At 40.2% G+C, this 25827-nt stretch overlaps 1 protein-coding gene across 1 annotated transcript in view; it reads right to left on the bottom strand.

Moving 5' to 3' along the window:
* Window positions 1–11734, bottom strand: part of TACR1 (tachykinin receptor 1) — a 317613-nt gene extending 305879 nt beyond the window's left edge. Inside the window, exon 1 of the mRNA XM_057557767.1 lies at window positions 11346–11734. Coding sequence (XP_057413750.1) covers window positions 11346–11734 — 389 coding nt within the window. The remainder of the gene's footprint in view (window positions 1–11345) is intronic.
* Between the last annotated feature and the right edge of the window lie 14093 nt (window positions 11735–25827).

Below are 25827 nucleotides of genomic sequence, written 5' to 3'. Positions count from 1 at the left end.
GTTGGTGGGAAGGTAAATTGATACAGCCACTATGGAGAACAATATGGAGGTTCCTTTAAAAACTAAAAATAGATTTACCATATGACCCAGCAATCCCACTACTGGGCATATACCCAGAGAAAACCATAATTCAAAAAGACACATGCACTCCAATGTTCATTGCAGCACTATTTGCAATAGCCAGGTCATGGAAGCAACAAAATGCCCATCGACAGATGAATGGATAAAGAAGATGTTGTACATATATACAATGGAATATTACTCAGCCATAAAAAGGAATGAAATTGAGTCATTTGCTGAGACATGGGTAGATCTAGAGACTGTCATACAGAGTGAAGTAAGTCAGAAAGAGAAAAACAAATATCGTATATTAGCACATGTATGTGGAACCTAGAAAAATGGTATAGATGAGCCGGTTTGCAGGGCAAAAGTTGAGACACAGATGTAGAGAACAGACATATGGACACCAAGGGGGGAAAACTGTGGTGGGGTGGGGATGGTGGTGTGCTGAATTGGGCGATTGGGATTGACATGTATACACTGATGTGTATAAAATTGATGACTAACAAGAACCTGCAGTATAAAAACAAACAAACAAACAAAACAACTAATACTAAACTTTCATTGGGTTATTTGTATGGAAATATGTTAATATAAATGTTTCAGACATTACATGAAATTTCTAAAAATCTTATATGTTCTGGTATAATGTTATAAGTCATAATTCTTGTTATTACTTTAAAATGTATATCTCAGAAATAAAAAAAAAAAAAAAAGAAACTGAAGGACCCAGGACAGACGGTAGTTTTTTTTGTTTTGTTTTGGGTTTTTTTTGTCATTTTATCCATATAAATGAGCTAGTCCGAAATGGAGGTCAATAAGAAGGTAAAATAAAAAAGAGTACAGTATGCATCTAGTTCTACTCAGGTAATAAAACAGTTGGATGCAAACTAAGTGTGGGCTGAAGCTCTGTGTGATTCCGTCTAGGTAAATCAGATGATAAAATGTTAAGATGAAATTTGGTAAGGGGTAAAACTTGAAGGAAGCCACAGAAATACCACACACAGTGGGTTCTCAAAAGTCAATTCCAGTAACAAGGTGTTGGTGGTACTGTGGGCACTGAGCCAGCAGAGCTCCACTGTGAAAACGGCACAGGGTATTGGGTGGCAACTCTGGGCAAGACCCCTGAAAGGCACACCCAGATTCAGATCTCTGACTCAACCCTGATTCCAGAAACTCAGTTGCCCCTTAAGGAGAAGATGACTCTGCCACCTCTGCTTGTGTAACTCTGTAACCACAGGGAGGCATTTTTAAAAAGTTAATAGACAATGAAGAAGTGGTACTTCTATGTAAGAAGTGTGGGTGTAGTAGTAAGTTTTATGAGCAGTATATGTTACTTTATGGGTGATTTGTTTTTAATATGTTGGAAATGAGAATCTGAAATATTAGAGAATTTGACCTACCAGATTTATAATTTTAATTGAAATACTTAAGAAGATTTAACTAAGTAATATCATAGTCATTGTTTAGATACTCACGAGAACCTCATTTATTGAATTTGTAAGTGTAGTTCTTAGGAGGTTGACATGTTTTAAGAGAATTTGATATGCTAAACTTAGAAGTTTTGATTTATTAACTTTGCTGGGACTATGTACATCCGGAGAAAGATTTTGTTTCTCCTATTTATAAATCATCCAGTTAGGGATCTGAAGTTTTAACAAAACCAGATGTATTAAGTTTGCAATTATAGTTTGAAATATTTAGTGAAATTTACAAGTTTAAATGTGATGTTTACATTTTTAAGCTTATTTGATTTGTTTATAAAATTTTGTGACTAATTGTAAATATGTAAGATCATTCAATTGATTAAGTTTGAAAATGTTGTTAAATGTTTAGGTGGAAGGACGCCATCTCATATTTAATAGCTAATTGAGCATTAGTCCCAGGACAAGGGAAAGTGGATGTTTAATACATACAAACTAGATTTATAAGAAAACTTCCAGGATTTAGAAGATGTGTTCAAAGGCAAAAGAAATACATCTTTAACAAATTGAGTATCAGCAAAAACACATGCAGCAAGTAAGAGTTTTTTACTATGACCAAGTTCTCCCCAGTCATTAAACACGAAAATGATGCTTCATGTGAGGGTGGTGACTTTGGGACATACAGGATGTAGGAAGTGACTGTGTAATTTTGGAGATGGTATAAAAGAAAATGATTTGGTTTTTCTGGGCTGTAATACAGTTGATTCTTGAACAATACAGGGATCAGAGGAACCAACCCTTGAAAATCCACAGTATAATTTATAGCCTGCCCTCTGTTCCTCCATATCTGTGGATTCAAACAATCACTGACTGTGTAGAACTATATTATTTACTACTGTAAAATATCTGGGTATAAGTGGACCCATGCAATTCAAACTCCTGTTGTTCAAGAGTCAACAGCATACAATATCCAAATGCTTGGCTTCTTATAGAGGGTGTGTGCATCTCCACAGATGGGAAGGATGCTGGATGGCATTTAGAAACAGGTTTGGTGACCCAGTTAGAAGTATTTTAAACTATATTTATTGTGGGGAAGGATATAATCGTTTCACCCTGTTGCTGTTATACCTAATGTAGAAGGAATCCAAGTGGAGGCTGACAGAAATGGGTGTGTATAATGGCTATAATGGTGTGTCAGTGTTTATTGGAGATCACAGATCAGGAACTTTTCATACCTTTCCATTCCTTTCCTTTTCTTTCTCTCCTTGCAGCAGTATTCCACAAGGTAACTTTTATTAATATCCCTTTTATCAGATGGGGAAATTGAGGCCCAGAGAGGTTAAGTATCTTGCCCATATTCACATACCTAGTAAGTGGTAGAACCACTGTTGGAACCCACTGCCTGTGCTCTTTCCTACACTAAACTCCATAATCAAAGATCAGATGTAAGTATATTACAAGACACTCTTATACAAAGGACATGAAAGGCACTTCACGGAGAGTCCCAAATATTAAACGTAGTGATAAAGCTGAATTGGAAAGTAGATTTAGTAAAGAATTATAAAAGAGAAGGAAAGGGCATCAGACTCCAGGCTGCTTAGACAAAGTTCCTAAGGCAGTTCATGTATTAATATTCATGCTAAGATTTATGTTACATGGGCATCATTAAACCGTCTTTTCATCCCTGGGGTTCCTTATCCATAGAGCCTCATATTTCCCCTTCCAATAAGTTGGAATCACAGCTTCTAAATGTGGCAAGAGGGAAGGTTTGGGCAATGTAAGTCAGTTTCCCAGTCTGTCCTCCAGGTCTATGACTTTCTCACGCCACTCTGCTGGAATTTTCCTGTGTCTGTGGTGGTATTTTAATATGGTATAGTCTAGGTGTTCAGACAACTACTGTAGTTATAGGACTTGGAGGGCTGGATCGAAGAGAGGTTTTTGCTGGTCCTGCCTCAGGAAGGCTAAGTAAATCAGAGAGTTCACTTCCTTTTGCTAGCAGGGGTGTTGGAGAAAAAGCCAGAGGGGTTGGCAACAGTTGGGCCACAGAAGTGTCCATGAAAGATCTCAGTTTCCAGTATGCCTTGATAGACTGGAGGTAAGGTAGAAATGATAAACACCTCTCTCAACTGAAGGTGTTCTCCTGGGGTGTAATACCTGTTGGGGACAGAGTGTGGGTCAGGAATCCAGTGGGGATGAGTCAAGTGAAGTCTGGAAGAGACAAGGTGAATTAGAACATGTAGTTATTCTTGAAAAGGGAGTTCTAAACCAAAAGTGTTCTATATTGTAGGAAAACTCCGTGGTAGACATAAATTTGGCCTGATTTTTCTTTTGCTTCAAAGCATAGCATCATAGGTGTGCTTTGAAGTCTGTCTGATGCATTGGATCTGGTTTTTAGATTTTGGTTGATGTGTGCAGAAGAGAGGTACAGTCATGTCAACCACTATAAACACTTTAATGAGTACCTGTTCTGTGCCAGACAACTGGATAGCTGCTGGTAACAGGAAACCAGACAAAGCATTCCTGTTTTCATGGTGCTTGCAATTTAGTGGGTAAGGAGGTGTGGGAGAGACCAACATGTTACAGAGAGTTGCATAAACGACATAGGAATATACAGAGAGTTGGATAAATGACATAAGAATATATAAGAAGGACACCTCATCTAGACTTGTAGATTAAGGTAAGCTTCTTGGTGGAGGTGACACCTGAACTGAGTCTAAGAAGACGAAGTCACCAGGTAGTATGCCAGCCCCACAGCAGGTAGATATGGACAAGGTGATTTTAACAGGGTAATGCTCAGTTCCGGACATTAGTTAAACTCTCATTTAAAAGGACCATTAGCAAACAAGAATAGCAAGTAGAGACCAATGAAGATGGAAAGATGAAGGAACCAGGGACAGTTAACCAAGGATCGAGAACCTTCAGGAGGGATCTATCAGAGATGGCCACATGGAAGAGACATTATACTAGTAAGAGCAGACCCAAATCAGGGGCATTATTCCTTCAACAAAAGGAATAATTTTATAATGATTCAAAATGGAATGGATTTAACAAATGAGACCAATTGAGTAAAATATTTAAGCAGAATTTGATCCTCTTACAATGGCCTCGTCTAGAAGGTTGTGGGGTTGAATTATTATTTGAGTGAAAACTTGTCAAAAGTGCTCTAACATCCTCTCTGACACAGTAGGACCCTTACATCACTTTCCTTAAATGATATAGCATTCAAAAGCCACCTTGAGCAGGAGTATACAGGCAGATATCTAAGGCACATAAATGCAAATTGCATGGGTCTCCAAGCTATGAGGGAGTGGAGAGTATGAGGATGATGCTAAAAGAAATTGTTTCTAATAGTCTTTACAAGGTGGAAACTGAATCCCCATTGGTATTGAAGATTAGATGAGACAATGGATTGGAGAGCATACATCATAAGGTATCATTATAAATTTTATTAACATAAAATCTCCATTCTAGTTTCCTAGTGACAAACATTAATAAATCATTATGATAATTCCCTGATCCAGTGCTCCTGAAGTTTATTTTAAAAAACCCAAACTCCACATTGTTTTCTCTGTACTTAGCTCTTTCTTTCCTCCTCCCCTCCTCTTCTTTGTTTAATTTTTCCGTAAGTGTTTCCCATCTTCCCAAGGATAGTTCTTTGCTTTGTCTCCAAACTCCGTCTGCATGGTACTAATTACATTGGGTTATAATGGTGTTCATAAATTTGTCAATAGCTGAAGACAGAGAGCAGAAGGATAAAGGCAATGTTTTACTGCCTCAGCATCTGGTACAAAGTTAAGTGCTCAAAAATGGTTTCATGAATGGATAGATGGATGGATGGATGAGGAAGAGGCCATTTCCCTCACTGCCATCTAATTTTATCCCCCCTTATCATACTTTGCTGACACTGTCTCTCACAGCTCACCTATGTTCTCTAATTGCCAAAATCAGTGTCATCATCCTTGGATTCTAATGACACTATAATTAATATAACCCACCACAATTTTCCTCTCTTAATTTTTGTCTCTCCTCATGTCCTGATTATTCCACTAACTCTCTGTTTCTTCATTTTTCCCTCCTATTGCCTGATAGCACATTTCCGTGAATCTTTGGTCTCTTCTCTGGAAACACATATATAGGTAAAAGAGATGTTCTCTACTTTCAAATCTCCCATAAGCCATCTGTTTGGAAAATTCCTAAGTAAACATTTTGGTCCCTGGGTTCTCATTCTCTAGCCCCATCTCTTACACTGCTTGTTGGGCATTTCCAACTAATCATTATATTTTCACATAAAATCCAACAAAAACTGTACTCATTTTCTTCTGACCAACTCCTCCATTCATTCCTTGATTCACTTGTGAGTTCACTTCAATTGAGTCAGCCTGTCATTCTCCCCAAACACTTTGCAACTTTTTACTTCCATACTTTTGTCACACAGTTTCTTTTACCTAGAATGTCACCATTATTTATCTTCTTCTCTAAAAATCTTATCTAATCTTCAAGGCCCAAATCAGTTGCCACCATTTGAGGTCTTCCTTGATCATTGTTGCTAGATAACCTCCCTCCTCTTCACTCCTATAGAATTTGTCTGTACAATACCTGTGAAACCTATCACATAACACCTTATGTTGTAGTTATCTTTAAATCAGTCTTATTTGCCTCATTATGTAGTATAAGCCCTTTGAGGGAAGACATGAAGCCCTGCTTCAGGAACCACCTTACATGGTGGCCCTATCTCTTGATGGACTGATGATCTTTGTCCAAGTTTAACCGTGTGTTTCTCCCTCACGATCATTATTCTGCCATTTGCTAATTCAACAACAATAATAATAACAAAGTCTTGTGCTCCTACTACATGCTTTTACATTGAGAATTACTCTTTATTTTCCCCCAGTTGAACCTATCTATGTTTCTGACAGCTAACCCCGTCCCCACCACCAAGGGCCTTGACCATTCAGGACACTGGGGGTGGGGGTGGTCATATGAGTAGGGAGAGGATGTGGCAAGTGCAGTGGGGCAACTCCAGAGAGTAGGTGGCCATTAAACCTCTCCAGGAAAAGTTCTGCAGCCAAAATGACTCATCCAAGATGTAACAACTCAAGTTGATCTGCATCAACCCTGATATTCGAGATTCCTGATTTGAAAAGACAGGGTCAGTTACTGTGGATGAGCTTCTAGTGAATGAACATTCTCAGCAAAACTCAGGTGCTTAGTCATGAATTGTAAGATCTATCTAAATTAGTGAAAAGGATCTTGAGATCTAAGACTCGCCTCTGGGTGTGATGGAGAAGGACTGCCCTGAGATCCAAGTCTGTCAACAAGTTGAGGTTCAAGGACAGACTGCAGGTCTAGCAGAGACTTGGGAAACAGGCTATTTAGACTTGTAGCTGAGTATGACTGGAACAGAGTGGGATGGATACCAGGGAATTAGTAGGCAGAGTTTTGTTATTTATGCACGTCTTTACTCTTGGTTCCTCTTTTAATCTCTCAGAGAGTTCATCCCCTCTTCTATCTTCAACCATTACCCCTATCTGAGCAACTATATTTTTGGTCCTGACCAAATTTCATATTGTCCAGAGACCATCATTGGATGTTTTCTTTCACTCAAATACAACATATCTAGAACCAATCTGAGTAGTGAGCAACCTTTACCTTTCATCTTGCTGAAACTATAACTTCCCCTACCAGGTAGAGAAGCAGTGTTATCAGACCAGAGCTTTTCTGAGCCTCCTGTTGCTGTGTGCTAGGTTCCAAGTGAGGTTACATTTTGCCTTTGTAGCCCATCTTGTGGGGCTTAAAGATTGGTTCCCCCCTCCTCTCTTCTTAGATGCTGCTCCACAAAACTAGAACCAGTCATCATCACTGGCTCCTGAAAAATGAAGGTGTCACCTCTCAGTGTCCTCCAGCTTCTAATTTCATGAAACATCACACACACCTTTTAGTTTGTACAATAGGAAGGAATTTAAAAATCTTATGGAGTTTTAAAATGTAAAATCCCTGGTGTTTTTTGGAGTTTAATTAGAGGTAGACATGATATTATTTAGTATATTTATCTCTGCAGCTTTTTAAAGTTCTAGGTAGTCATTGCCTTCAGTAAATAAGTATTCCTTCTGAAGGGGATCTCATTCATCCCCTCTCTCCCCTCATTCTATGGAAAGATTACAAGAAAGATTCAAATTAGTTCTACAATCTGCAGCTGAAGTTTTTTCTTTGCTTACATTTTGTTTCTAGAAGGAAATTTGGCATAGTTTACCAAGACGGTTTGACCTAACTATTCAACTTTAAGGAGTTTATTTTATGAAAAGAACAAGGGATGCTCTCAAAGATTTATGTCAAGGATATTAATTTCAAAGTTACTTGTAATCATTGAAAATGGAAACAATATACATCTAAAAATAGAGGAATGGTTAAGTAAATGATTACAGCCTTGCAATATAATGCATCCATTAAAAATCCTATTTTGAAAACTATTTCATGACATGGAAAATGGCCATGATATGATGCTAAGGGACAAAACAAAACACACAAAAAAACAGCTGCTGAAACTGTTTTTATTATGATCCAAAATTTATCTTAAAAAGTATGAGTGACTTTATGTGGTATAAATAACACAGAAAAAGTATAAGCTAGCATTCCAGACTTTTAACAGGTTAACTGTCAATAGTGGACTTGTAGATTTTTACATTTTTTTAAATGGAGGACTTGGAGATACAACCTTGAAGCCTTATGCTTAACTCTACCTTGAACTGTAACCTTGAGCATGCCATTGATGATGTTCTTCCAAATGTTCTTCTAGGAGCATGTATTATTTTATTCATTCATTCATTCGTTTAATCAATAAACATGTAGTGACTGTTAAGTGCCAAGCACTCTTCTCTGTTTTGAGAAGATAAACAAGACAGAAGAGAAATGTTCCTTGCTCTGCCCAGAGTTTATAATCCTTTAAAATTAGGAAGAAATGTTTTTAAAAATTTCATTTCATTTGACCCAGTAATTCTACTTCTGGGAAATCTACCCTAAAGAAATAATCAAGAAAGCAAAATAAAATTATCATACAGAAATGTTTATTAGTACTTTAATCATAATGGCAAAAAAATCTAGACATCACCTAGATTCCCAGCAGTAGGGGGATGGTTAAAGTAATAATGGCACATTCATAAAATGGAATAATAGGAAACCACTATAATTATGTTACTGAAGACTTTTTAATAACATGGGAAAATATTATTTGTTACTGAAGACTTTTTAATAACATGGGAAAATATTATTAATGTTTTCCATTAATATCAATGGAAAAAAGTAAGCTACAAAATTATCCAGAATCTGACTTCAATTATGTAGTGTAATAGTCATAAAAGAAATTCAACTGTTAAAAGGTGTAACTTTTGCATTGTGAATTAATGGTTGATTTGTATTTTTGTTTCTGTGTCCTTCATGAACAAGGTTTAATTTTATAATCAGGAAAACCACGTTGCTTTCATTTTTAAGATGATTCAAAGATTATCTGTTAAAAATTCAAGGAGCATACAAAAAGGTAACTTAACATTTCCTCAAAGTCTGCATTGTCATGGTGGAGAAAGAAGCGATCATTCATGTGGAAAGAGCTGGAGGCCTCTTCCTTTCTCAAGCATTCTTGGGAGAGAATGGATGACCATGCCTGTGGTGGAGCTAGATTCATCAGAGGGCCTGAAGGGATTAATTTACTCAGCTCATGAGGCTGAGCAAGGAAAAACAGAAGGAGCACTTGGAGGACTTGGAGACACAGCCTTGAGGCATCATCTCTAACTCTACCTTGAACTCTAGCCCTGAGCATGCCATTGATAATCTGCACATCAGGCACAGGTGACATTTCTTGTTTTTGTCATTGCTCTCAGCTCTGACACCAGAGATCCTCTGACCTCACTGAACAGGTGTCATGAAGGGTCAGGGTCTATGGTTTGCCTGGAGAGAAACAGTGGAGCCTGTGATGCCAGAGTCAAGGCAGCCAAAATCTGGCTCCTTGCCCAACCCACTGAAGAGTTTGACCCCGAATCTTGCCCCTAACCTTCTACATTCAAAGGGAAAGAGAAGGGCTGTAGAACATGTCATTTCTGTGTAAGCCAAAGCAAGAGAGCTGTTCTCTGGTGTTCCATCAGCTACTGAATGCTTGGGCTCATGCTGACTGTCAGGTCTCCCTTGAGCTCACACAAGTACCCGATGCAGTAAAAATACCAACTTTCCCTCTAATTTAGAGATAATCAAGACAGTGTGTGTAAGATCGAAAAGGCACCAGATTTCACTGCACATATAATCAGTTATACATCATGCTGTGAGTTTTCTAAGTTTAAGGGGGCTGATGTGAAGTTAAAGGAGCAAGTCAGTGCAGAAAGATTACAGGTACCTCACTTTCAGCAAACCAAATATCTAAAAACCAGAGTAGCATAAGAGATAAATTTACAAAAGAATTCATTTCACTACCACTTTGAGTAATTGGTTTCCCTTCTACATTTAAAATATAAATTGATTCACCACAACTTATTTTACACACAACATATTAAGCACTTAAGAGTTGCATAAAGGGAACTTAAAAATTAGCATTTGGACATCACTGCAAAGGAAACATAGTTTTCTCTGATTTTAAAAGTGATCATTGACTACAGAACCTGCAAAAGACCTCAAATCAATTGCAAATCTCTATACAAAAGAATTCAGTAATTTGGGAATGATTTTTTTTTGAAGTTTTTCTCTTAGCTCCTTCTTTGGGCTTCTCATATTCATTTATCTCAGCAAGGCCATCAAAAGAACCCATTTTAAAATCACAGTGGTAGGTGTTTTAAACATACCTCCACATCCTAGGTAAACATTTAACACTTGTACACCCATAGATATACACATTAGAGACCTAGGACACCCACAAAAAAGTCAATACAAATAGAGCTGTGCTCTAATGATCAATTTTCCATCATGCCACCTGAGGACACTTTCATTCCAGAACTGTAGCTCCAATGTGTGAAAATGCCAACATTTTCACTTTTAATCAGCTTCTGAAACCCTAGCCTGTTGGGTGCAGGAAAGAAAGAGCTTTCAATTGCCTTTAATTGCCTTTGCTAAGCATGTTTCTCTGTGGATGTAGAGAGCCTAAAAACATTGACCTCACATGGCCAGAGAAGTTTAGAAAAACTCTTGGATCCTTATCTGTGGAGTTCCTTAAGAACAGCATAGCTGCCTCTCATTTCTGAATGAGAACCCCTAGCAGCATAGAGAAAGCTGAATTAGAATCCTGAGTATTTTATGATTCTAATAAAATGCTCTTCACATCCAAATAATATTGGAGAGTTGTGGTGGGAGAAGAAAGTTCCTGAATATTCAGGAAAAATTGAAAATGAGAAATTTTGCCTATGTGTACTTAAAACTGGAAGGTATCAAAAGGCTGTACAGCTGAATAGCAGGCCTGCAAGGATTCACAAAGCTCTAGCCAGGGGCCAGCCCCTTGGCCACATCCTGGGTATCCCCTTCAGGCTTTAAAGGCAAAAGAGAGAAGGAATATATTGAAAGAAGCAAAGTAGGAGTTGAATGGAAAATGTCATGAAGATGAGTGGAGAAGGGAAAAATAAAAGAGAGAAATGAAGGAAAAAGGTGGGATGTATACATAAAGGAAGGGAGACTGGTGATGGGTGAAAAGGAGTAGAAAAAGAAAGAGAAATAGAAAAGAAAATCATGAGATAAGATAAAATCCCCCATCAACAAGTGACTCAGCTAACTGTCAGTATAAATCCAGGGGCCAATCTCCACCTTGAACCAGGCACTATCCAAACCTGAAGCTCCATAGCAATGCTATCTTCCTTTAAGGATATTTTTTCCCTTCTGCACAAAGGGCAAGCTCACCTATCGAAGGCCACAGCTGTCATGGAGTAGATACTGGCAAAGACAGCAGCAATGGGGAAGAAGTTGTGGAATTTGCAGTAGAACAGGCCGTAGTACCACTCGTTGTGGACAGCATAAGTGAAGTTCACCACCGTATTGAATGCAGCCATGGAGGCCTCTGCGAAGGCCAGGTTCACCAGGAAATAGTTAGTAACTGTCCTCATTCTCTTGTGAGCCAAGATGATCCACATCACCACCACGTTGCCCACCACGGAGGTCACCACAATGACTGTGTAGGCAGCTGCCCAAAGGACAATTTGCCAGGCCGGCTGCACAAACTGGTTGGGCTCCGAGGTGTTGGTGGAGATATTTGGGAAGAGGTCTGAGTCCACAGGGAGGACGTTATCCATTCTTCTGCTAAGCGGTTAAACCTTCCTCTCTGTACACACACACAAACCCTTTGCAGCAGGGTCCTGAGCCAGCACCTGGTGTCAGAGTCCTGTTTAAGCAAGACAGGAGGGCTGCAGGCTCTTTCTGGACAGAACTCTTTCCTTGTAAGCAGAAGACTTGGCGCTAAGATAAAAGCTTCTAGATGTGCTGTATGCCCTTGGTGGCTTTGAATTCCTCCACTTTCGAGCCTCAGAAAGCACTTGAGTTCTGTAATCTGGAGACAGCGTCTCTCCTGCGTTGAGCTGGAAAAGAGAAAAATTCCACGGGTCACGGTTCCAGGAAGCAGAGATCCTCCACCTTTCTGCACCTGCTGCTGCTTGCAACTGCTATTCCTCCTATCTGCAGCGGGAAAGGCAAAGCCCTGTGCTGCGTGAGGACTTCGGGGCGAAGGTGGGGGTGGGGGGTATTAGTCACAGCACGACCTGTCAAAGTTCAGAGTCTGTGGCAGGAATTCTGGGGCCCTGCGTCCAGCTGGAGATTTTTTCCTTTGCTTTCACTACCGCCGCCACCGTCTGCAGCTTTGCAGGCGCCTCTTGGCTCGGGTCCTGCTCAGCTCGGGAGTTAGCAGAACCTTGGCAGGCTGCGCGTGAGGTCTTTATAACCCACTGTAAAGACGTCACTGGGAAGGGGCAGTACCTGGCTACGTGCTCGCCAGTCCCCTTGCGCAGAGCTGCAGCTGCACCATCTGTTGACAACTGTCTCACTGCACCATCTCAGCCACCAAGCCTTTTGCTGCTACCTGCTGTGAGAGTCTGCAAGCCGGGTTCCCCACGCACTCCTCGAGGGGGCGCTAGCTAGGTCCCCTCGGAGTAACTGCGCCAGATGGGGTCCGCAGCTGGAACCCCAGATGAACCAAGGGGAAAGGAAGGATTCGCGAAAGAGCTGTAGCGATGGACGCTCAACATCCAGGGAGGGCAGGAATGCTTCCATAGCTCTGCAGAGGCCCCTGCTTCTGGCGGTCGGAGTTGGCCAAGTGTGGGGGCGACGTGCCAGCGCTCGCTCCGGGCCTCGCTCCAGCCCGAAACACTCCCAAAATACCTAGTTCCTTTTCCTAGCAGGCCGATTCCCCTGGGAAGCCGTGATAGGTTCTAAGCTTTGGGGACACCTTTCCCAGCCACCCCTCGCCCCATGAAAATCTTCAGTAGCGCTCTCCAGATGAGGCCCCCGCTCAGGCAGTGGGGACTGCGCTGAGCTCCCTGCGAAGCGGTATGTCTCCCAGGCGCGCATCTCTGGGCTCTCTGCCAGCACCCACTGCGGTCTCGCGTTGGCCGTCCCGAGACCAGCAGCCTCTGCCTCCGCGCCTCCCCGGCCTGTGGGCCAGAGCCGGTCCCGGGGTGGCGTCGGGGGCTCTTCCTCCTCTCCACATCCGGCTGCCAGGTTTGCATAAATACTAGAGGGCATGTCTGCTCGCCTTATCTCCCCACCCTAGACCCGACCCTGGCGGGCTTCGAGGCCTCGTCTCCTAGTCCAAGACCATTTCAAATGGCCAAGCTGGTACAGGGCGCTGGGAGAAGCTGGGAAGGGCTCGCCCGTAGGTGCCAACCGTTTCGCAGAAACCGAGGTGGACTGAGGTTCTGAGGGCGTTCCAGCCAGACACCCTGGGAGATGAGGTTCCGTGGGCACTCGAATCTTCCGAGCCTTTCTGGGGGCCATCTACCCCTCTGCCCGATCCCTCACCTTTCACTGCGGGGACTCGGAACTGTGGGATGTGGGCTGGGATGGGCGCGGGAGCTCGGGTTTGAGTAAGCCGGCACTCTACTGGGAGCCGAGTTTATGCACTCGTTCTGCCTGGTTGAGTGCTTCTCCTGCGAGGGAGCAAAGTATCTGGCGGGAAGCGCTTTAATGTTCAGAAACGTATTGTATGGATTTAAGCCGGGCTAAAATCCGATGCTTTCGGGGAATCTGCTAGTTCACTCTGCTCTTGTTGAATCCTGGAATTTCAGCGTTTATATGAATCGCATATTGCACTGCCTGGTCCTCCAAGCACCCTTAAACCCTGAAAAGAAGACTCTAGTGATACCTTGAAGAGAACAGTGGCCACACGGCCCCACCCCACCCCACCCCACCCCATTTAGAGAGGCATCAAAGGAGAGCCTTCTTGTGGAAGGCAACACCTTCTCTTCCACTCTGGATCTCTCACTGCTGCTTCCAACACCTCCCAGAGCTGACCGTGTGAGTATGTATGTGTGTGTCCACCTTTAATTTTTCCTCCCAAGCTGTCTTAAAGCTATCTTTCCCTCTTTCTCCCTGTCCGGTGGAGGCAGCCTGACTTTTTCTAAAGGAATTTTACTCAGTGCTTGGGGGTGGGGTGGGAAGAAAGAGAATAAATCCTAAGTATATAATAAAAGCTAAATATAAATAAATTTAAAATAAATGCTAAAAAATTAGGATTTATCTATTAATCCTCCATTAGTGGGGCAAGATGATAATTTGAACCAGGTACTACTGTGCTGTGGATATAGTCTAGAAAACATTTACAGTATAGTGACAGAGAAAGAGACAATTGCCTACACAAAATGGGCAGTATTATGATGAGCAAAGTATTATCTCCTGATAAGAGAAGAGGGAGGCATTAATCTAGACAATGAGGGGAACCAGGGAAGAGGGTAGAAAATCATATCTGTGGATTTGAATGTTAAGCCTGAAGAATGTTAAGGATGAGAGGAGGCTGAGGGTGAAAGAGAGGAGACTATCCCATATATACATTTCATATGTCAAATCATGTCACCCTGCTTAAAGTCCCACAAGGTCCAGCTAACTCAGAAGAACACCTACATTTCTTACTCTGGCCTTCAAGGGTCTGCATTCCTGGCCCCGAAGAGTGGGTGAGGCTGGCCTGGGTGGCTCCTTCCTGTTCCTGGATCCTCATGGCTGGTAGCCATGTCCTAAGTATGTATGGCTTGTTAAAGTTAATTTCTTTCCCACAAAAAAAAAACAACAAAGCATATTCATGATAGTTTCACATTAATAAAATGACTCAGCCATACAGTAGCCAAAGTTGTCCTTAATTCACACACACACACACACACACACACACACACACACCTTCTAAGCAGACACTTGCTCTGGCATCACTCCTTCCCCACACAGGGAATAACTTTGCAAAATTTTATCAGTAAGATCCTATATATGCTTTTTTTCTCCAAGAGTTGATATTTGTTTCCTTGGCTCTCCTTTCTACTGAACTTCCTCCTTGGCACACAACACAGACCCACCAGGCTCAAAGAAAATTCTGTTGACAACCTAGTATAAATTCTTTCTTATTTGTACAGGCCCTTTAATATTATATAAGCAGAAATGCAAACACAATAGCCATATATTTACACATATAGGATTTTCACTATCATCTGAATTTTGTTTTTCTCACTCAAAACATTGTTTGGATGCTTCAGAGACAACAGGTAGATTTAACTGATTCTTTTCAATGGCTAAGTATTATTCTTGGAGTATAGATGCATCATAATTTATACACTCTCTTCCCTATTTGTATTAAAATTCACTCTGCTTCCAGTTTTTGCTGGTAAAGACAATGCTACTATAAACATATCTATGTCTCCACAGTCCGATGCTTTATTTCAATGGGATAGATTCCAAGTGGAATTGCTAGGTAACGGATTGTATTTATATTCATATGCATATATGTATATGTGTTGTATGTTTCTATTTTATGTTGCCAGATTGCCTTCTAAAAGGATATAACACTATAACATTTCACTAGTGATTAAATTACTGTTTTCCCCACATCACCTACAGTAATAGATATTAAGGGTTTTTTTAGTTTTGTCAGTCTAAAATATGTAAAATATTATAACATTGTTAATACATAGTGTTTATTTTCCTGACAACTAGAGAATTTGGACAACTTCTCTTAATATTTTTTGGCTATATGGATTGTCCCTTCTATAAATTGTCTATTCATACCCCTTTATCCCTTTTTCTGTTGGATTGCTTTCTGGTCATTTTTTTCTAGGTACTCTTTGTATGTTATAGGTATAAACACTTTGCATGTCATGAATATTTCAAATATTTTTTCTAGTGTTATTATTTATCTCTTGAATTTATGTATTTTCCATAAAAATGTGAACAATTTTTAAGTAGTCTGTATTTGCTTTAATACCTTTTGGGTTTTTTAAGTCCTGGTTTAAAAGAACCTCCCCAAATCCTGGCTTTTTTCACATTGTTTCCTAGATTTTCTTTTCAGGTTTTTACTGTTTCTTTTTTTTAATATTTAGGTCTTTAATTCACCTTGAGTTTGCTATTTTATATTATGTAAAATACTTTTTTTGTGTAGTTTGCTCATTTCTACAGCTCTATCCACTTTCATAGTGAATTAAATCATTATCCTTGTCCTAGAATAAAATTTTGAATATATGTGATTTAATATTTATATTCTCCAGTCTTTCCCACTGATCTATTTATCTATTCTATAGCAACATTGTACATATAATTCATATGAGCTCCTACTTTTCCTAGCTCCCTTGCAATTAGGCAGAGCCAACAAATTCAGCCAACAGGTTGTTAGTGGAAATGATATGTGTCACTTCCAGGCTAAAGCATAGAAGTGTGTGTGTGTGTGAGCAGGGGAGGGAGTAAAATAAAGAGAGTAAGAGAGAGAGAGACTTCTCCATATACTGTCTCCTGCCAAGTCCCAAATGATGCAGCTATAGGAGGACAGGTCCCAATCATCTGGAATTCTGGAGTGACTGTATAACACAGGCCCCTGCCAAATCATTATGGACGTGTAGCATAAGCAAGAAATGAATTCTTCTCTTGTTAAAGCACTAGGGCTTGGGATTAATTTGTTACTCACTATGATATAGTAGCTTATCCTAACAGAAAAATATTCTGATACTGGTAAGGCAAGTTCACATAAGTGCTCATTTCATGATTTTCTTATCTATTTTGGGACATCACATTTAAATTTTAGTATTTTTAATTCAATTTTAAAAATTCCAAACAAAATAGACTACAGTACTATTCTAATTGGAACTGCCTGTAATTTATTTAATTTTGACAAAATTGACATTTTTGATACTAGAGTTTTTCTTCCAAGAACATGGTATGCCTTTCCATTTCTTCAAGTCTTGTTTTATGCCTTTCAAAAAAGATTTTATAATTTTGGTTAAAATAGATCCAGTCTTTTGATTAAAGGTATTTCCATGTGTTTTGTTTCTATTGTAAATGAAATATTTTCCTTTTTTACCCTAGATCAAAGAAAGCCTATTGACTTCTGTGTATATGTATTTGTTTGTATGTGTCTGTGTGAGTGTGTGTGTGTGACCTAGCCATTCTACTAAATTTCTTATTCAAGAAAATTCTAGTGTTTTTCACTTGAGTTTCTTTGGTTTTCAATCACACCTTTAACATTTTCTTGGCTCATTGAATTTCCTTTACCTTCCAAGACAAAGTCGAATTCAGAATAGTGGTAGCAGGTATTTCCATACAGTTTCTGAAGTTAATTAGGATGGTTTTGTTTTTTTACCATTTAGGATAATATTTGTTGTTAAATTTGCTAGACAGTCTTTTACGTTTAAATAGCTTCCTTCTACTATATTTTGCATTGAAGTTTTCATTGGAATGTCATATCATTTCTTTTTCTTTTTAATGCCTTTTTCGGGATTTGCTGATATGAATGTGCAATTTTTTTCACTAACTTGTTGACACAATGGATTAAATGGATAGACTTCCCAACACTGACCCAAACACTGACCTAACCTAACCTTCCTGGCATGAATTCTGCTTGGCCAGAGGCTATATCATTCCTTTGATACATTGCTGGAATCAAATTGCTTATGTTTTATTTAACATTTTTGCATCTATTTGCCTAAGCAAGATTGGTGTCTAGCTTTTTTTCCTCTTTTCCTTTTCTATCTTGATAAGGTTTTGGTATCAATGCTATGTATCAAAAAATGAACTGTGAAGCATCTAATCTTTAACTATGGCCAAAGTATTACTCCTGGTCCCTGAACCAGCAGCATTGGCATCACCCGGAAGCTACTTGAGAATGTAAGTTCTTGGGCCAATGCAGAACTACCAAACTAGGTAGGCATTTTAATAAGACTGTAGGTCTTATTACACAGTGTTCATTGCAGCACTATTTACAATAGCCAGAACATGGAAGCAATCTAAATGTCCATCAACAGATGAATGGATAAAGAAGATGTGGCACATATATACAATGGAATATAACTCAGCCATAAAAAGAAACCAAATTGAGTTATTTGCAGTGAGGTGGATGGACCTAGAGTCTGTCATACAGAGTGAAGTAAGTCAGAAAGAGAAAAACAAATACCGTATGCTAATACATATATATGGTATCTGGAAAAAAAATGGTTCTGATGAACCTAGGGGCAGGACAGGAATAAAAACGCAGATGTAGAGAATGTACTTGAGGACACGGGGAGGGGGAAGGGTAAAGTGGGATGAAGTGAGAGAGTAGCACTGACATATATACATTACCAAATGTAGAACAGATAGCTAGTGGGAAACAACTGCATGGCACAGGGAGATCAGCTCTGTACTTTGAGACCACCTAGAGGGGTGGGATAGGGAGTGTGGGAGCGAGACACAAGAGGGGGGTGGATATGGGGATATTAGTATACATATAGCTGATTCACTTTGTTATACAGCAGAAACTAACACAACATTGTAAAGCAATTATACTCCAATAAAGATGTTAAAAAAAAAAAAAGACTGTAGGCGACTCGTATGCACATTAAAGTTAGGGGAGCTTAAAAGAGGTCTAAGTGTTTTCCAAATTTATCAGATGATAAGAACATCTTGAATTACTTGTTAAATAAACATGTTATCATTTTCCCCTAAAAATTCTAATTTGGTAGGACTGGATTGGGGCTCAGTGATCTGTGCTTTTATCAAGTACTTTGGGTCAGTCTTCTCTTCAAGCAAGTTTTGGAAATAAAGGGGTCTGTTATTTAAAATCCAGCATGAAACTAGATGAGTCCTTTCTTCATCTCAAGAAAATTTTCTTCTAGTATTTTTTGAAATTATTACCTCTTTTCCATTAGTCCTTTTTTCTCCTTTTGGGACTCTTATTTTTGGCATGCTATGTCTCTTGTATTCATTCTGTGAATGTTTTAAAAACTATGCCTCACCCCTTGGTGGTAACTAGTATCTAAAAAATGAAATAACAGAATAGAAAACGTCAGAGTGCATAACACATAGAGTAAGGGTAAGTATTGTTTTGTGAAATTTTTATTTCCATTACATCCTTGTGTGAATTGCAGTAAAAAAAAAAATAAAAATTTGAACGCGATTCTGAAAGTTTCTTTAAAATTTCCTCATGGTTTCCATCTTTTTTATATTTCTGATTTGTGTTCAAATATATTTCTTGCACTTGATTTTTCTAAACCTTTCCCTTGGGTCTTTTAATACAGATGTAGAGTAGTTTAGCCAAAATGTTTTTGCTTAGTTTCTTGAATCTCCTTAAGGATACTTACTGTTATTGTAATGTTTTATTCAGGTGTTCATGTAACTCTTTCAGCAGCTCTCTTACCTGAACATGTTTTCTGATTGTCTAGCTTCATTTTTTTTCTGACTGCTAGGTACCATTGCATAGATTGCTGTTTTCTTTCTTACGTTACCAGGGCTCAGGTTGAAGCATTCTAAACAGTGGACAGTTAGTGATTACCCAGGTCATGAAAGAAGTTGTGGGATTAGGGTTAGGGTTGTCCACTCCCTCCCCCAACATACAGGCTATCAAAGTTCTGCTGTGATACTGCCAGGGAGCATCCCTGCCTTTCATTCTCCTAGCCTTTTTCTGCCCCAGGGGCAGGGAGACCTACCTCATCCTTCCTATTTCCTCTAGACCTTTTGAGCATCATGGAGACTCCCTGGTACACCAACCCAGGGCAGATACTTGCCCCTATTTTAAGATCTGAGTACCCAGTTTCCTCTGTTTCGGTTCTCCTCCAAGTTTTCATTCTGATCTCCCAACAAAGCCCAGTCTGCTAGAGGAAGCTCTACTGAATTCTATTGTTCTCTTAGTTCAACCCCCAACAGAGTCCCAGGAATCACTTTATGTCCAGCTGCCCCTAAGGCCTGAAGCCACTTGGATGATGAGAGAGGATATTGGAGTTGGCTGAGAAAGGGAGGGAAGCTGCATTCAGCTCCCCATAAACTCTGGTCCCCTGGAACCACTAGTGTGGAAGCAACTCCTTCCCCACTTCAAGTGTTGATGTGTTACTTAGTCACTGGCTCCCTTCCTCAGCCAACCTTTCACAAGACAGACTATCTGGTGTGCATTATACCTCATTCAAATTAGATTGTTAGCTCTCTGAAGGCAAGAATAATGTTATTTAACTATGTATTTGTTAGCACACCCTTCCATACAGTGTTCTTCCCAGAGTGGATGATCAATACATATGTATTAAATTGGATTGAATTACACAAAAATGGTTGAATTTAGAAAGGCAGGGAGGCAGCAACAGATCAGAAGTCATTAAACTGTAAATCTTCCAAACAAAAAACAACAATAAACAATAATAATAACAGGAGGCAGGAGGAGGAAGAGGAGGATCCCTGGCACTTAAACAGTGATTACTATGTGCCAGGCACTATTCTATGTGCTTTACATATAATCACTTTATTTTATCTTGTGTCAGCACTTCTAATATAATAACATGAGTACTATGATTATAACTGTATGTGGATGTTATGCCCCTCCTACTTCTCCAGACTCATGAAACATTTTTCTTAAAGTAACCATTTCCCACACAGACCCTTGTTCCTCATAGTGTTCTGAACAGTGAGATGCCTCTGAACTGAACTGAAGGTGGTGGGAGTAGGCAGTGTGGTCTGCTCAGCCATGGTAGGGACAGACACTGTGGTCTATCTGAAAAACTCCGGTGCAAAGCCTTTGTTTCTTAAAGGGTGGCAGACACAGTTCTGAGCCTAAACCTTATGAGGTCTTGTGAACTTCTTTTCCCATTCTCTCTCTCTCACACACATACACTCTGCTAACCACATTAAAACAAGCCCAGACTAGCCTGCTGGTAGATAAGAGGCCATGAACTGGAGACCCCAGTCGTCCCAACCAAGAACCTCCTAGACCAGATCACAGCCCGTCAATCCCCAAACATGTGAGGGTACCCAGATCTGCAGAGCCACATGAGCCCAGGCAATACCAGATGAATCATCCAGTTGACCTGCAGACTCATGAACAAAACAGTCAATCGTTATTTTAAGCCACTGAGTTTTGAGGTGGCTTGTTATACAACAGCTAACGAATACAGGAAGACTGGCAATATGTAAGTGAACAAATACATAAGGGAGAGTAAGCAGTTCAGATATGGACAACTGCCGTGAAGGAAATAAGACAGGTTCACATAATGGAGAGGGACTTGCACAGGCTACTATATATAAGAAGCGGAGTGAAGGCCTTTCTGAGGAGGAGAGAGGTAAGCCAAGATCTGATTGATTAGAAGATGCTGACTGTGGGGAGGGTTGAGGCAGTGTTTTCCTGGAGCAAAGAAAAGCATGTGTTGGGGGAGAAATGAGTTAGAAAGGCAATGAGAGGGGAAGAGGTCTGGGAGAGAGGCAGGAGCCAGACTGGAGCCCTGCAGGCTGCAATAAGGAGTCAGGATTTTAACTCGTGCTGGGAGAAGCCATGAGAACATTGACACAGGGAAGTGTTATTGCATTTTTTCACTCTCTGGCTGTTGTGTGGTGGCTGCAGGAAAGCAGTTGATAGACCAATGCAGAGGTCAGATGGGAGGTGCTGGTGACTCAGATGAAGATGGCCCTAAGTGAGCAGACCTCCTCCATACCTGCCATAGCACTCACTCCATTCTTCCTTGTTCAGAGCCTGCTGTTTACCCAGCAGGGCTGCCACCAGGTGATGGTGGGCTCCCTGAGGGGGTCACCTGTCTCCTTTGTCTCCCCATATCCGATGCCACACACACAGTAGGGCCTTAGAAAACACTTGCCTTAGGAATGCTCTTCTCTGAATTTTTGATCCCTAACTTGTGCAGTGAAGTCCTATCCAGTCTCTTCCCTTTCCTTTCACTCCAGTGGCTTGGAAGAGGTGCTAGTCCTCTTTCACAGCACTGTGGAGGCCCCAAGAACTGCTCCAGGACATGGTCTTTGTTATTACAAAGCATCTCTTAATGGCCTGTGGCCACCACCGCCCAGTTGGCTCCTCTCCAAAGCCTGGAGTGCGTGCCTGGACTCTGTTTGGGGTTCAGCCTGAATCATCAGGTTACTGTGGGGAAGTCTTTAGGCTATTTGGCAACTCCTTCTCCTGCTATAAAATTCCTCTGGTTTGCGCTTCCCATCAACCCACCTTGAAGGCCCTAGACTCCTACGATCCAGCGTTTATAGAGCACCAGGAGTGATGGAGGCAACCACTAGGAGCAGGTGTTGTATTTGGGACCTTGAACTGATGAGCTAACGTTCCCCAAGCACCTTGGAAGTCACAAATATAGGAACTTTATGAGGATATTACCCTTATTGCTTTTTTTTTAAAGAGAGGCAGACAACAACACGTCTTTAGAGGTAATGACCTAAAGGCCGTCCAAAGTAGTTTTAAAGGATGATTGGTCACAAAAAGCCTTGAAACAAGTTATTTCATTTTAGATGAACTGGATAAGAGTTGTTATTTAGTTAATGATTGCAAGAAAGAGGCTGTATTGCGAGAAAGAGCAAGAGCACACAATGGATGTACTGACATCCATGGGAACAGAATATAATTGTGCGTTACTGAGATGGAAACCAATATTAGCATGGTCAGGGGATAATAGTAATTTTAGTGTATCTATCTGGGAAATTTTTTAAGGATAGTGTATATGAACAGCTGAAGTAGATGCAGAGTGATTATGAGAGTCTGAATGTGTCTTTGTAAAGTGGAAGAGAAAAGGAATAAAATAAAAAGGCATTCCTCTCTAAAGAGTAAAATTCTAGCTAATATACAGGGTAGATGAAAAATTAATAAATTATCAATTATGGTTCTGCTTTTATTTCTATTTGCCAGGATTTATGGCTTCTGTGTGATGTCCTCTTGGGATAAGAGATGTGAATATATAAAAATGTGTCATCTGTGACACATATCACATTTAACAGAAAAAATCTCAGGCTTGATCAGTATTTTCATTTGCTGTCACCTTTTTCTAAAGTATAGGGTATTAGAGGAGGTGGCCAAGTAGGAAGACCATGAACTCATCTCTTCCCATGGACGCACCAAAATTACAATTATTTACAGAGCAACTATGAGAACAACCTGAAGACTAGCAGAAAAGATTTTCTACAACTAAAGGTATAAAGAAGGAACCACAACAAGATGGGTAGGAAGTGTGGAGACATGATATAGTCAAGACTCACTCCCCTGGGAAGGTGACCCTCAAATGGGAGGATAATCACAATTGCAGAGGCCCTCCCCAGGGAAAGAGGTATCCAAGCCCCACATCAGACTCCTCAGCCAGGGAGTCCTGCACCAGGAAGATGAGCCCTCAAAACATCTGGCTTTGGAGGCTGGTGGAACTTGCATATGGGAGAGCCTGAGGGCTATAGGAAATGGGGAATCCTTTCTTAAATTGTGCACACAAAATCTCACATGCTTGGCGTCCCAGTGCAGAGGCAGTAATTAGAAGTGGCCTGGGGGGCTTCCCTGGTGGTGCAGTGGTTGAGAATCTGCCTGCCAATGCAGGGGACACGGGTTTGAGCCCTGGTCTGGGAAGATCCCACATGACGCGGAGAAACTGGGCCTGTGAGCCACAGCTACTGAGCCTGCGCGTCTGGAGCCTGTGCTCTGCAACAAGAGAGGCCGCGATGGTGAGAGGCCCGCGCACCGCGATGAAGACTGGCCCCCGCTTGCCGCAACTAGAGAAAGCCTTCGCACAGAAACAAAGACCCAACACAGCCATAAATAAATAAATAAATAAATAAATAATAAATACATTTATATATAAAAAAAGAAGTGGCCTGGGTCAGACGCCCTTCCTGATTGCTTGGAGAGCCTCCCAGAGAGGCAGGAGGCAACTGGGACTTGTGCTGGGGATAGAGCCATTGGTGACAGCCTTTGGGGGGAGCTCCTTATGAGGAGCTATCACTGGCAAGTGCCATTTTGGAATCCCCCCTCTAGTGTATTAGTACCAGGGACCCCGTCCCGCCCACCAGTGGGCCAGCACCAACCCCGAGCCACCTGGGCCATGCAGCCAACTGCATGGGAAGACAACCCCACCATCCAGTGTGCCTGCAGCCACTGCATGAAGCACAGCTTCACAGACAATCAGGACAGGGATCCATCCCACCTACCAACACAGACATAATAGTTGGCCCCACCACAATAGAAAGGTGCACACAACAAATATAAGGGCACCTCTAGAGCACATGGCTCTGGTGACCAGAGGGGAGCATGCTGCTGGACCCCTTAGGACGTCATCTACATAAGGCCATTTCTCTAAAAGAGGAAAATGTAATCAACCTACCTAATACATAGAAATAAACTCAGAGGTTGGGCAAAATGAGGAAACAGAGGAGTATGCTTCAAACAAACAAACAACACATAAACTCAGAAAAGATCTAAATGAGGTAGAGATAAGCAATTTACCCAATAAAGAGATCAAGGTAATGATCATAAAGATGTCCAACAATAAAATGATATGAGTATTACCTTCCTCAAGGACAGTTTGAGAATTAAAGAAGATAATGTGTATGTCTTTAACATTGCATTGATTACGTAAACGATGGTAATAGCAATGTAACACTGCTTACCTAAACATCTTACTTTTAGTATCTACACTCCCTTATGGCACATACTCTGTCTTTTTAAAAATTGAAGTATAGTTGATTTATAAATTTATATTAGTTTCAGGCATATAACATAGTAATTCAATATTTTTACAGATTACATTCCATTTAAAGTTATTATAAGATATTGGCTATATTCCCTGTGCTGTATAACATATCCTTGTAGCTTATTTATTTTATACATAATAGTTGGTGCCTCTTAATCCTCACTGCTAATTTTCCCCTTCCCCCTTTTCTCTCCCTACTGGTAATCACTAGATTGTTCTTTATATATGTGAGCCTGTTTCTGTTTTGTTATATTGATTTGTTTGTTTCATTTTTTAGATTCTATATATAAATAATAACATAGTGTTATCTTTGATTTATTTCACTAAACATAATAAAACTAGGTCCATCCATATTGTTGTAAGAGGTAGAATTTCATTTTTATGGCTGACTAATATTCCATTGTGGGTGTATATATATATATATATATATATATATATATATATATATATATATATATAACCACATCTTCATTATCTATTCATTTGTTGATAGACACGGGTTGCTTCCATATCTTGGCTCTTGTAAACAATGCTGCTCTAAAATTTGGGGTTCATGTATCTTTTTGAATTGATGTTTTCTTTATTCTCAGATATATACCAAAGAGTGGAATTGCTGAATCATATGGTAGTTCTAGTTTTAGTTTTTAAAGGAACCTCCATACCGTTTTCCATAGTGGCTGCACCAATTTACATTCCCATTAACAGTGTACAAGGGTTAAGTTTTTTCCATATCCTTGTCAATATTGGTTATCTGTAGACCTTCTGAGGATAGCTATTATGATATGTGTAGGGTGCTATCTCATGGTGGTTTTGATTTGCAATTCTCTGATGATTAGTCAGGTTGAGCATCATATCATGTGCCTGTTGGCCATCTGTATGTTTTCTCATGATTTTTTGTACCTTTGTGGTATTGGTTATTTCTCCTGCTTCATTTCTTATTTTGTTTATTTGTGGCCTCTCTCTTTTCTTCTGGCTAAAGGTTTATTAATTTTGTTTATCTTTCCAAAACATCAGCTCTTTGTTTCATTGATTTTTCTATTGTTTTTTCAATCTCTATTTTATTTATTTCCTATGTGACCTTTATTATTTCCTTCCTTTTGCTGACTCTGGGCTTTGTTAGTTTCCTTTTTCTAGTTTTTTAGGTGGTAGGTAAGATTGATTGAGATTTTTCCTGTTTCTTGAGGAAGACCTATATTGCTATGAACCTCCCTCTTAGAACTGCTTTTGCTGCATTCCATACATTG

This window comes from Balaenoptera acutorostrata, chromosome 12 (assembly GCF_949987535.1).
Source record: "Balaenoptera acutorostrata chromosome 12, mBalAcu1.1, whole genome shotgun sequence".
Lineage (NCBI taxonomy): Eukaryota > Metazoa > Chordata > Mammalia > Artiodactyla > Balaenopteridae > Balaenoptera > Balaenoptera acutorostrata.
This window is presented reverse-complemented; position numbering and strand designations above follow the sequence as displayed.